Raw genomic sequence first — 13,416 nt, forward strand, 5'->3', positions numbered from 1 at the left:
TGCAGTTCAGCCCATGTCTGCCTCCATTCTGATGTTCCCCACAGAGTGAATACAAAATGCCAAACTAAGGAAAGGTTCTTAATTCCTGATTCTGTAAGTAGTCTAGTTAGAATGCTGTTCAAATAACAGATAGTTATCCAAAGAAGTTCGACCCTTTTGGCAGAAAGTTTTATCATGCAGTAAGACTGAGTGTTTACGTGGACTGGCCAAGTATTTCCCTTTTTAATTAGCACAATTCTACTCTTCTTGTGGTGTATACCAAAAGGAATGAAAATGATACTCTTTCTAACTGAATGCCAGTTACATTATACTTTGATGTCTTTGAACAGCAGAAGACTATGTTTTCAATACTTATTATATCTTACATTTCAGATTTCAAGAAAATACTTTTTCAGTTCTATGATTATGAATAGTGCTATCTTGTCATACAGTATAAATATTAGAGGTACCTGAGAGAGAAATCATTTGAGCAAATCATAGTACCAATTGAAAATTAACACTGCAGCCTCTTGAAAGCTCTGAAGAGCTTCAAATTCTCCCTATTTTGGTAAAAGCATAAGATTTTTTGATGAAGAATCACAAATTAATTTCCTTTTGCTGGGAAAGTAATGACAGAATGTGGCATAATTGTTTCCATCTCTGCATTGATCTAGCTTCATATTAGGATATATTACACATAATGTAACACAAAAGAGGATAGCAGCACTTTTTTTTTGACAGCAGCTTGAGAAAATGACAGATCTTATGAGGTAGCTCCAGGAATACTTCCAGGAACATCCACAGTGGCTGACATGCCTGACATTTTTGGCATGTTGGCAACATGTGATAGCATACTCGACTTCACCTTCATCCTTTGCAAGGATGACTCAGGCGAGTATCTAATCAACATACGAAATAATGAAGACCAAATGTGCTCGTCAATATGAAGAGATATTTCGATTTAATTGAGCTGCATTAACCATCCAGAAATAGAAATATATAACCTTACAGCCAGATTAAAAGCTGCTTTAATCTCTGCAGTAGCACAAAGCAATCTAATATTATTTACAGTTCTTGACTTCTACTGCATACACAGAAACACTCAGAAGTTCCCTCTAGCATCTATCATACAGTTCTTTAAATTTTAAAAGAATTTGTTGGGATAATTTTTTTATGTGATGAATTCATGTTTTACCAGTGTTTGCTTCACTTTAAAAAATGATAATATTTTGCATTTCAGTATGGTGTCTTATTGAAAGGTTTACAAATGTTTCATAATCAGATGAGAATTAACTCTCAGAAAGCCCAATTTTGAGATGAAATTGTTTTATTGTAATGATACTAAAGAGGCAAACATCTTGGCTTTTGACCTGTGGTGTAAGTTACAGCAATGGTTCCCAAACATTTCCAGTTGCAAACCACTTTCACAGAAATTATTTCAGGCAAGTCCAATACAAAATACTACATAAATAGCTTCAATTTTGTCAGGCTCAAAGACTCCTAGCTGCTATAGGCTAGGTTGGAAATTGGTGCTCAAGAAAAATACAAAGTAGTGTTATTATTGGAAAATATGTTTGCAGTGAGTAATAAATTAAAATATTCAGTAAAAATACCCGTAAGTTTATTTCACCATGAATATGTGTATTGTTAAAAATTACTTAGGGTTAGTAGTTGAAACTGTTTGCATTCTTGGTTTGTGCAATTATCAACTCTGTTTCTGAAACATTTACTGAGTCTCCTAACATTTTCTATCCAGATGGTTTATAGGAGATTGGTCAGAGTGCAGTAAGACCTGTGATGGAGGAATGCGTTCACGAACAGTCCTCTGCATCAGAAAGATTGGACCTTCTGAGGAGGAGACGCTGGACACTGCCAGCTGTTTAACACACCGGCCTATTGAAAAAGAGCCCTGCAACAACCAGTCCTGCCCCCCACAGTGGGTTGCTCTGGACTGGTCAGAGGTAAGGAAATTTTGCTGTGTTAGCTCATTGGTAATAGTGGAGGCAGGACCTCTGGCCACTGAATGTTAGTACATTTCCTGTCACTGCTTTCTAAGTAAAGGATTAATTAGAAATTTTCCCAGAGGAGGTTTCACCTCTGCCTCATTGTTTTGTTTCCTGCCTCTTATGAAAATGCTCATAACCTACGGTGTGTCAGTGTACCCTAAACTAACTCCATGTCTCTCACAGGTATCACATGCTAGTCACCTAAAGTCATTTTACTCTATTATCATGTCCAAGCTTTTATGCAGGAAGGTCATGTTATGATTTTGAACAAAATCATTCTAATTTAATGATTCAAGCTCTGCTAAACTTCTAGTTGTGATAATTAATCAGGATTGTGAAAAAGTACCAGGCTTCTTTCTGGTGTGAATTTTATTTGTGTAGCTTGGCAGACTGTCTTGACTGATGATACCATTTCAATATAATGAGAAAAGTGGCTTTTATTTTCTGTGCATGGTTTCCAGAAGTATAATGTATTGAAATCCCTATAGTAATATAAATGTAAACATTTTTATATGCATGTTTATATGAATTTCTGACAGAAGCATGAAAAGGAAAACAAGAGTGTACATAAAAAATAAAGAGCTAGATACTCCTCCAGTTGAAACCAATGCAAACCTTGCTAATTTCTCTGGAATGCAAGTTATAAAGTTTTTTTCATACCCAAAACAATGCATAATACAAATAAAACAATTATGGAACTCTTTTATCTGTACATGGACTTGTTGAGAATCAGTATAATTACACATTTTTAAAAATCTCAGTGATTATTAACAAGAAATTATGTACCTTTTTGGTCAGAGAAACAAAGCCATTTTGTAAACATACAGGTTAAATGAATTCCTTACAAGAATGTAAAAGGGGTTTTATCAAATTGAAATCAAAACTAAGGATGTTTTTCCCACTGGAATGTAGTCATTTTTAGGTAATGCCATAAGGTTTTTCATACTTTGCAATAGCTGAGCTTTGATAGAATTAATCTAACCACCATAAATTACTCCTTATATATTTTTCTGGATAATTATGAAAAAAGCAGAAAAAGTATTCTAAGGATTTCTTGGGAAGAGCCGTATCAGACAAGCACATATAATTTGCATTCATGACTTCCACAGAGGGAGGCAGAAATTCTAGAAGCATTTAGTAATGGAAGATAATTTTTTGTCATTTGGTTTATCTGAGTATTTTGTTTTCAATTGCTTTGGAAATGTACAATCATTTTGTTAAATTTTACTGATGTTTTTTATTTTCAGTGATTCAGTATTGTTGAACGCAACCTATTTCCTCATTTCGCTTTCATTTCTGGGATCCAGGTGTAGTCCATCTTAGTAGAATTTTTGCTTCCATGTGGAATGTTGTTTTCTTCTGGTACCAGTAGCTGGAAGAAGATCTTTCTCAGATGGCATCTTAGACATGGATTAAAGATTGTGTCTTCAAGCAGTACTAGAAGGAGGATGCTCCTAAACTCAAAGTTTGGTCCTCAGAGTCTTCCCTGCTTGATGACATACTCTATAGATTATGAAACCTCACAGGCACACTGGGTTTTGACATTTTGACAAAGTCTTTTAAACCTTGTCACTTTTCTGTTTGTTTTGACAGACTGACATGATTTTTAAGCGCTCAGCTAGGAAGGGGCTCATACTTCTACTTAAAAGTAATGCATTTTTCATGAAATACATGTGGAAGGAAATACTCACAACACTCCTTGGAATTTAGACCTCAATTGATGAGTCATGATCATGGCATCAAAGACCTCACATATTAACTGTCATGGGGTTTTGATCTCTATTTTTTTTTTTTTTTTGTGTAGTTCTGCCAGAGATCTTCTCTTACTTCCCTCCTTCATCTAGTTTTCTAGTAGGCAGTGTGCACAAGATTCGGTGTTGAAGTCCCTTCAGTAAAAGGATGTTTGAAACTCTTTACGCTGTATCAGAGTTCTGGAGACTGAACTTCTGTAGATAAGGAGGCTGTACCTTGGTAAAAAAAAGATAGAATAGAGTAGGATAGAAAAGAAAAGGTTACATTTTAAGGAAAGCTGTTATATATCCATTTTGCATTCTGGATTATAAACTCCAAATGCTAGACCCATCTTTTTGCAGCCCAGTTTAAGATTCTAAACCCAAGTAGAGATAACATTTGGGATAAACCTGTTTTTTCTATATGGACGCGTTTAGGTGCCTCCCTCTGGAGATTTTCTTCTTGTTTTGAGGTATATGTAGATGTAGATAAAAAGTTTTACATATTCATAGGGTACATCCTTACATAATACCGTGAACGTGTTTTAAAATTTCTATACATTACTCAGAGATGCTTCAGGATTAGGCATACAATAATGAAGCTTGCATCACTCGAGTAATTTTTTTGAAAATGAATCTTAGGGGTGTTTCTTTTATCCCCAGTGATATACTGAGTTGTTTGGGATGTGTGGAAAGCCTTTGGTATGTGACCTCTTGAATATTGCTCCAGTTCCACATAATGTTGTTTCCCAAATAATGTTTTGTCCTTACATTTTAAAGGCAATTCCAGTCTTGAATATGTCAGCATAATCTGCATGTAAGATTTATGCTGTTAGAAACTGACTCTGATCCAAATACTGCAGATACACTTATGGGATAAAGGTTAATGTGCCAATAGAGGATTCTGTTGAGGATACTGAGGATATTGAGAATATGAGGATATTCTATAGAGGATACTGTGTACAGTATCACCTGTTAAAAAGGGATCGATTTGGGAAAGGTCTTGAGTTTTAGGAAAGTCTTAAGTTTTAATTTTGTTAGCACTTGTCTCTTCCTCATTCTGCAGTTGAGCTACTGTATATGACAGTTAATGGTCAGTAGCAAAAAGGAAATAGAATGGCAGCAATACCACTATGAAGGAAAATGAGGAAAAACAGTGATCATCTGGAGTGCTTCGTTTCAAGTTACTGTTTTATTGTCTGCTTGGTGTCAGAATAGCACAAGAGTGATAAAAGGAGGGAAAACTATGAAATCAGAATTAAAATTTAAATAGGAAAGAAGAGGAAAACATGCACTGTAGGAGAGGGTACAATATTTCTATATATCTGAATGATGTGTTTCTATGAAGTCAAGCGTGGCATTTATCTTCCCTTTTGTCTATTGAGGAAAAATGTGTTCATTGTCTGTGGATAAAGTGAAGTGGATAAAGACTGTACTAAGGTGATATTAAGAACAGAGAGTCTTACTTTTAATTATTGAAACATTTAAATTTGTTTCATAATAGTGTTACGTGTGGCAGACCTTTGTGCTTTGCAGCAGTGTTTTTCTTTAATGTATTATAAATAGTCCACTTTAGCATAAACAGCAAAGGAAATCTAAAACTGAGAAAATCTTGTACATAATAAAACAACCATCAGTGTCAGCTTGTTTGTGTTTCTAAACGTTTTTAAGTTATTACTACTGTATTGTGATTATAATTTAATTGTAAGATCATAAATATATTGTCCTGCTTTACAAATAGCATTTCTGAGAATTTTATCGGCTTTTTACTGAGATTTTAATTATTTATTTACGTCAACATTTTTTTCAGTGCACACCAAAGTGTGGCCCAGGATTCAAACACCGAATTGTTCTGTGCAAAAGCAGTGATCTTTTAAAAACCTTTCCAGCTGCGCAATGCCAAGATGAAAACAAGCCACCGGTGCGCATCCGCTGTAGTTTAGGCCGATGTCCTCCTCCTCGCTGGGTTGCTGGAGACTGGGGACAGGTGAGATCGTTCATGCAAGACTTTATTGCTGTTAGTCTCCCACATTAGCACCTCTTAAAATAAGATATCAATGGAGATAGATAAGAGATGGCTCCCATGACTGAGGGAAACAGCAAGCTTCTGCCATTTTGTGTCAGATTGAAATGTGACTCTTTATGATGGTTGTCTGAGAGCAACCTAGTGGCTACTGGATGGGTTTCTATATGCACTTAAAAAAAAAAAAAATCCTTACTTTTTTAAAGAGTGTTTTGAGATACAACGGTGTTGCAGGGTTTAGTATTTTTAAAACACACTTAACTTCCTTGAGGAACATGATGGAAATAAAAAGCCTATTCCTTTTGTAGTAGGAGATCTGTATATATATCTATCTCTGAAAAACCCCACTTTGAGATCAGTATAATTTTTTACATAAGATACATTAAATTACCATACAGGGAGCTAAATTACTCTGGGACAGGCTGAATAGTGCTGTCATTATGCAGTGCTTCTAAATATGATTATTGCTAAGTTTCCTTCTTTCTTTATGTTTTTCATCTCAATGGTGATGAATGACCTGTTTTTAGAATATTAAATGAAAGATTAATTTTCTGTTTGCTGAGCAATTTGGCTCTATGAAAATGAAACACTTCAGTTTAACTAACGAGTGGAAGATAATTTGTGATATTATAGTCTAGTTGGCTTTTTTTATGGTAGTTCTTCAGATCCACTTTTATATTTAACTAATATTGTACTAAAATTGTAACTATTTAGTTATAGAAATTAAAAAATGCTTTGAAACAGCAGAGTATTTTTGTTTGAAAGATGTTTACTTTTTCCTTAAAAAAAGTCCTCTAGTAGATTTGAATTCTTGAGCTCTTTGTTTTTTCTTCTTTATTCTAAAGTGTCAGTGTGATACATGAAATAGTGTAAATTATATTCTTACATTTCAAGTCTGAACTGTTCAGGGAGTCAACATTGCATTGCATTTTCTTTTCTTTGAAAGACAAGTATTCACATATATTGTAAAAAAATTCTAAAATATTTTATGAGAATTCTTTTCTCTATTACATCTTCAGATGCCTGTCTTCTTTAAAATTTGTGAATATGAAGTGTTTCTGATTGCTTCCTATTGCTTTATTTTATATTTAAAAATTGGATCCAAAGCTTTTAATTTTTTTCTCTTTCTTTAGTGTTCTGCACAGTGTGGTCTTGGGCAACAGATGAGAACAGTACAGTGTCTCTCATATACTGGACAAGCATCCAGTGAGTGTCCAGAAACCCTCAGACCTCCATCAATGCAGCAGTGTGAAAGTAAATGTGACAGTACTCCCATTTCCAACCCAGAGGGTAAGTCTGCCATCTTATATCATTTATTCTGAAAAAGGTGAAGTGACATGGCCAGGGTTACTGCATTGGTAAAAGTCTATATGTCATAATCTCTCAGGCTGTGAATGATTTTTTAAAAATTATTTTCTGATTAGTCATTGTAGTTCAATGGTAAAGTCAATGAAAACCTAAGTACACATTGTTTGTTTAAAAAAATACCCTTAAAAATACAGCCTAAGTCATAGAGAAAATACTATTGTTTGTGTCACTGATTTTCTAATCTTTTTATTGTTTCAATGGAAATGTCCATAATAACGGGGGGCGCATGATACACTTTTCATCACTGACCTTCTACCTGCCTACACTATTGCACTACCTACAACACTATTGCAGTGTTAAACACAGCAATGTAGAAGCAAAAAATAGTAAATTCCATGTTCATTGGAAGACTGGGACCATAGATTTCATGCTACATGGTTCTTGTAAGAACAAGTCTGTTCTTACACTTTGACATCCTTTCAGCTTCTTCTAACTAACTTGTAATTTTTGGGGGGTTTATAATGCCTGTTCAAAATATTTATAGTATTTTTTGCATTATACAGTCCAATTTAATCAGACTATTAACTAACTTCATCATAACATATTTTTGGTAGATGATATATTAGATAATATTGTGAAAATAAGCTTATACACATTTATGAAGTACTTTGGATCTGAACTTATAAATGGTCCAGGCCAACCTATTAGGAAATGCTGACTTCAAAGTAGACTTGGAGTACTAGGCAGTAAAAAATATGTTTCCTCATTGATGATAATAATTGATTAGAATATAATTGATTAGAATAGTTGTTCATCAGATGAGTACAGCTCATTTTGTGTGGAAGGGGAAAAGGAATAGAAAACACAGCACTAATAGTTCTTCTAAAACACTTATTCCCTTAATTGTTATATTGCCTAAATTTTGAGTACTTGTCTGCAATGTCGCTAACACTGCTGCTTTTAACATAACTAATCTCTGTGCAGTATATAATTGAGTATTTTTTACACAGAATCTCCTACTACATTGGAGTTTTAATGTCCCATCTATGTGGAACAAATGCTCTGATTTAAATTTATTCCTGCAGTCTACCCAGATTTGGTGGTCATTCAATGCCTACTGTATCCATCCATGTCCATGCCATAGAATCAAAATTGTTATAAAAGTCTGGCAAATATAAATGTCTGTGAAGAAATGGGAGCACACTAAAATCTTCCCAAAAATACACAGATGGTTCAATGTATGACCACTCTAATTCACTGTTTTTAGTAAAGTTTTTATTTTAAGTAGAGGTTGTAATGTTGTAATTTGAAAACATGCTCGTACCAGAATTTTTCTTGGTTATTTTAATTTGCATTATTTCTGTTTAGTGCTCTCATGTAATCTTTTAGTGGTAATTATCAATCTAGGAAACTTTCTGCCTTTTAAATCTCAAAGGTTGCATGATATTTTATTCCCAAATACAGATGCTGACTTTAGTCCAAAGTAAGGAAGGTAATAAATTACTTATAAGTGGACATGATTCAGTCCCAGTCCCAGTCTCCTCTTAATTTCCAGATTACAAGGTCATATTATTATTTGTAGTAATTACACTAGTAATTCTTCAGTATTATCAGGAAAATATACTAATCTCTTAAAGAAGAATGCAATCAGGGGTTTTCTCTGTGTGATCTCAGTGTACTGGGTGGCCTGAACTTCTCTACAGTGGAATTGTGCAGGCTGTGTACAGTCAGCCTGTTGGTAATTGTGTTTTTAGAGTACACCTTCACTGGAAAAATTTTGGGATCCACAAACAGAAAATGTTGAAAGTCACTTAGACGGTACTCCAGATGGATGTCCATTCTTTGGCCTCCACTCTGAGCCGGCTCCTTACTGACAGCCATCCAGGCTCATATAACACAGTATCTTCTGAAGGATACAGTTCCCAACACTTTGCCACTCGGTGTCCGTTTTTTATTTGTGTCGCTCACTGGAGGTATTTATCTCAAAATTCATTTAACAGTTTAAAATGCTTAGATTCTTTCAGTAGGATTTTGCTGCAATCTTTGAAAGACTAAGGATGCCCCATCTCAAAATTAGGCAAAAATTCTGTCTTCAAAGTATTTTTTTCAATAATTGTGCAAGTATTTCTTTTATATATATATATTCTAATTTATATATTTTTTAGAGCTGCTCTTAAATAATGAATATAAGAAGCATAAACAGGATTTTCAGAATAATGTACGTATTTGTCACATTTCCTGCCTTAAAAAAGTCACCTTAGGCACAAGGTGAGCTGTTGTTAGTTGTCACTTTAAATAAAGAGGCCTATCTTTTTCACCATCCTGGAGATGATGAGAAGATTTCAAGAGCTAATTAATCCTAAAAAGCACAACTATTTTTGGAAAAGTAGTATTTTCCAGGAGAAATTTTGGAGCTATATTTGTGAGTGGGGCATACTGTGCCTATGTGCTCACTTCTGTCACAGTGCAGGTACTGTGGGATGTGATCTGACTACCAGTATTTGGATTTCAAGGAAGGAATCAGGTCTCCCAGAGAGAGGGTTTGTCCACTTGGGAGTGCATGTGTGTAGAAGAGCATCCTTGCCAACACATGGGGACTTTATCTATGTGCCACGTTGTAGCACTGCCTCGTACTTAGGGCTCTATTGTGAGGCAACTCCAGCAGCAGTGCACCGGTTTGCAGCAGGGTCAGATTATCTGAGGGGGCTCTCTTCCTGTTTCAAACCCCAGCAAACCTGATTCCCTTGGTTTGCCAAACACCTGTGCTCACAGACTATAGAGCCTGTTCAACAACTTCTTAGCAATTTAATTTTGCTAACCAAAAATAAAAACATACAGGGTTTTGAGGAAGCTTGAGACACTCTGCTGTATAATGATCATGTTGGTAAAGCTTGGAAAATTTTTCTTTGGGAAAGTATGAGTTGTTTGCATAAAACAAGTCAAAATTTTGGGGACACAGAAATAATAAAAGAAAGTTACATTGAAGCTTGTAATATTTTACATGTGCTTTAGCTCTGGGGTTTTTTAATTTCTCATTGGTGATTTAGAATATTGTAGATGTGGTTTTGATGGACTTCCACTGGCAAGGGTAATATATTGCGTTTGCTGCTGAAAGTGAACTATAGGCATCATTTACCACACCATTTGAAATATATTCAGAATTATTCTATTCTCTTAAATACTTATATGTCTGCTGAATCTAGACTGCTAAAGCCCATTTAAGAGTTTATTTAAAAACTGTTTTGTGTATTTTTATGTCATTTCAGTTTTTCTTATATTTTATGTGATACATCTTTGCAGTTTCTTTAGCTGGAGGCACAGTGACATTTTGTGATTTTATTACTGTAAAATGATAGTTAATATCATAATATTGTCTGATCTAGCCACAAAGTTCAGGGAGGCAGAGCTTGTACATGTAACTTACCAAAACCTATTAACACTAGTTACTAGAAAGAAAAAGGACTCTGCTAAACCTTTTCCATTCAACCACAGTCCTGTGAAGAATAGGCTACTTCATCAGCCACCATATCTATTTCAAAACTGATTTTTAAAACAGAAGTTGTGAGGAACTTCCAGAATATTCTCTCATTGCTGTCCAAATGGCATCGGCTGAACAGGGTCTAGTTTTACTCAAGAGGAAGAATAACTTAAAAGAAACATGAAAAAGGATAATTTCAAATCCTGCTTTTAGCAAAAATGCAGTTAGTGTCTTTGCTTGTATTTATAAATACAGTGTGTTTGAGGGTTATTTTTGGGATTGAGTGAACTTTTTATGTCTTGTCAAGATCAAGTGGAATTAATTTTTTTTCCACTTCCTTTATAATTCAGCATCTGTCTCACCTATGTTACCAGTCTTCACAAACATGAGGACCTGAAATATTTCTGGAAGAGACTTGAACTCTTTTGTGAAGAGTTTTTGAAAGTCAGTCAAACACAATGACCGTGTGTGGTTGCTGATAGAGAAATATATCTGTTTCTACCAGCTACCCACAATGTCTTTTCTCCTGTCACTCATTTATGTTTCCATTAAGAATTAAAAAAAAGAAAAGCAGTATGTAAAACATCATGTAGGTGGAGTAAAAGAATTGCAATGAAAGTGCTGTGTCTGTGTTAATAAAATGAAAGTTTAAATAATTTCCTAACCGCTCCTTGCTTAGCTAAACCCATTGCCATTATCAGAAATACTGGTCAGTACAGACCTGGAAGTTCAGCGTCATCAATGCTTTCCTGTGTTCAAATACTAAAAATTCTCATCTGCACTCAATTTGCTACTACACTATGCTTGCAAGTGCTAATGCAATATCTGTAACTACCTGTCCCAGTGCAAGAATAATGTACTAGGAGATTAAATGGAGAATAAAGAACTGTAGAACCTGTGTTGTCAGATGTAGCTGTTTCTCCAGCTGTATCAGGATAAGAACTGAGTAGGGACCAAACTATTCCTTTCCCCATTCCCACCTTCTTTCTACAGGTGAAAAAAATGAGCCAGAGGAGAACTACAGCATATTCCAGCATTGCTCCTGCAATGTACCCACAAGGTCACTTTATGTGCAACCTATGTGGGATGCAAAAGAATAAAACCTTCCTAAATGATGTTGAGCTCTCTTCTCCCTTCCTGGAAGAGCTACCTCCCAGCATAACTGGGCTGCTGAGGCAGTAAGCCCAGCATACAGGGAAAACACAACTATGAAAAAAAGCTTTTATATCTATTACAGGCATAAAAATGGCTTTCCTTCTAGCATAAAATAAATTGTGAATGTGTGGAATCAAGCCTAAAGAATGATCCACCATTCGGTTTGGTCACTGAACTCACCCTGTTGGCGCCATTATCCGTAACACTTGCATACTTTTCTCTGTCCCTGTTAGCTGCAGTGCACATTCTGTTTTAAGGATTCTTACAAATGCACAAGCATGGTATCAAATAGTGTGAAGCATGATAGTGCTAACCTCTCATGGATGCATAAAATAACTCCTGAGAAGGAAGTTAAAAGTAATGTAAAAAAATGACTCACATTTTCTAGCTGTGTAAAATGATCACTTATCCCAATAAATGATAATTCTTCCAAGGCAAAGACTACACACTTCTAAACCTCTGAAAGCCCTGCAAACATTTTTATGGCTTTTTAAAATTGCAATATTGTGTGCACTAGACTGTACTAGTAGTTACAGAGAAAACAAGATGGATGGATAGAGAAACATATTAAACATCAAATTTTCTTTGTACTTTAATTTGTATTCCTGATTTCTTTCTCTTTAATGTTCTTAATTATTAGAGTGCAAAGATGTGAATAAAGTGGCATATTGCCCGCTGGTGCTGAAGTTCAAGTTCTGCAGTCGAGCATACTTCAGACAGATGTGCTGCAAGACCTGCCAAGGACACTGACCCACAGGAAGCATAAGAATGTGCCTTGTTATTATCATTGTGGAAGAGTGTCTATCGAAGAGAGCCACACAGTGGAATGAGATTGACGTCCTCGCAAATGCATTACCCTGTGGAAAACATAACCACTGGTCAGCCCCAGCTGACAGGATTTCAATATTATTTTAACTTCTGTGAAGTGGGATTTATTAATCCAAAGTGCTGGACACAGTATGAGGGGATCCCAAATTTGAAAGATTCACACAACACATATAGAATAGCTTACTGTGGAACCTTTGTGTTCTTTTGACTAAATCCAATAGTCTGTTTACATCCTTGGACCATTAAAATAGTTTTTATTATGGACTTAGCAATGACACTGAATCCATTTCTATTTAAAACTGTTTAAAATGTAGTTCTTATGAGTTGATCTACTATGGAAGTAAAGAAGAATCAAAAAAAAATGTTAAGTCATAGCTTAAAAATGTTAACTATTTTATCTCTTGACACAGCACCAACTTAAATTATAAAATGAGCTTGGAAATGTTATTTAAGGAGCAGAAATTTTTTAGAAAAATAAGTATTTTTCCTTCATTCCACCTAATTCCCTTTGGAGTAATCCATATTTCCTGAACACTGCTGTGAGCCATATATAACGCTGTACTAAATAGAACAGCCATGAGGGACTTAGTTTTAAGAGATGCAACAGTTATTGCAGTGGTGCATGAAATACAAGTGTGCTATGAAACAAAATGAAATCTGTATTGCAGGTTTATAGCCATCTTACCATTGTACAAGTGAAACAGATTTCCACTGAAAGGGAGCATATTTCAGTATCATGGGGGAGGCAGACTCCAGCAGTGGTGAAGACCGCATTTCCAGCTCCTTCGCTACTACCATAATGGTTGTTTAGAACTTACACTTTGACTCCAGCTCACTTTTGTTTACAATATCAGCCACAAAGAAGAAACACCTTGGTGGGCTTCTAGATCTGGTTTACATGTTAGCTTT

General features: G+C 35.2%; 1 protein-coding gene across 1 annotated transcript in view; it reads left to right on the forward strand.

Annotated features, from left to right (window-relative positions):
- Positions 1–12,429, forward strand: part of ADAMTS6 (ADAM metallopeptidase with thrombospondin type 1 motif 6) — a gene marked incomplete at both ends in the record, with an annotated part of 140,337 nt that extends 127,908 nt beyond the window's left edge. Inside the window, 4 exons of the mRNA XM_082302160.1 lie at positions 1,736–1,940; positions 5,526–5,702; positions 6,872–7,028; positions 12,320–12,429. Coding sequence (XP_082158286.1) covers positions 1,736–1,940; positions 5,526–5,702; positions 6,872–7,028; positions 12,320–12,429 — 649 coding nt within the window. The remainder of the gene's footprint in view (positions 1–1,735; positions 1,941–5,525; positions 5,703–6,871; positions 7,029–12,319) is intronic.
- Positions 12,430–13,416: the final 987 nt, after the last annotated feature.

Source organism: Coloeus monedula (assembly GCF_965178545.1).
Source record: "Coloeus monedula genome assembly, chromosome: Z".
Lineage (NCBI taxonomy): Eukaryota > Metazoa > Chordata > Aves > Passeriformes > Corvidae > Coloeus > Coloeus monedula.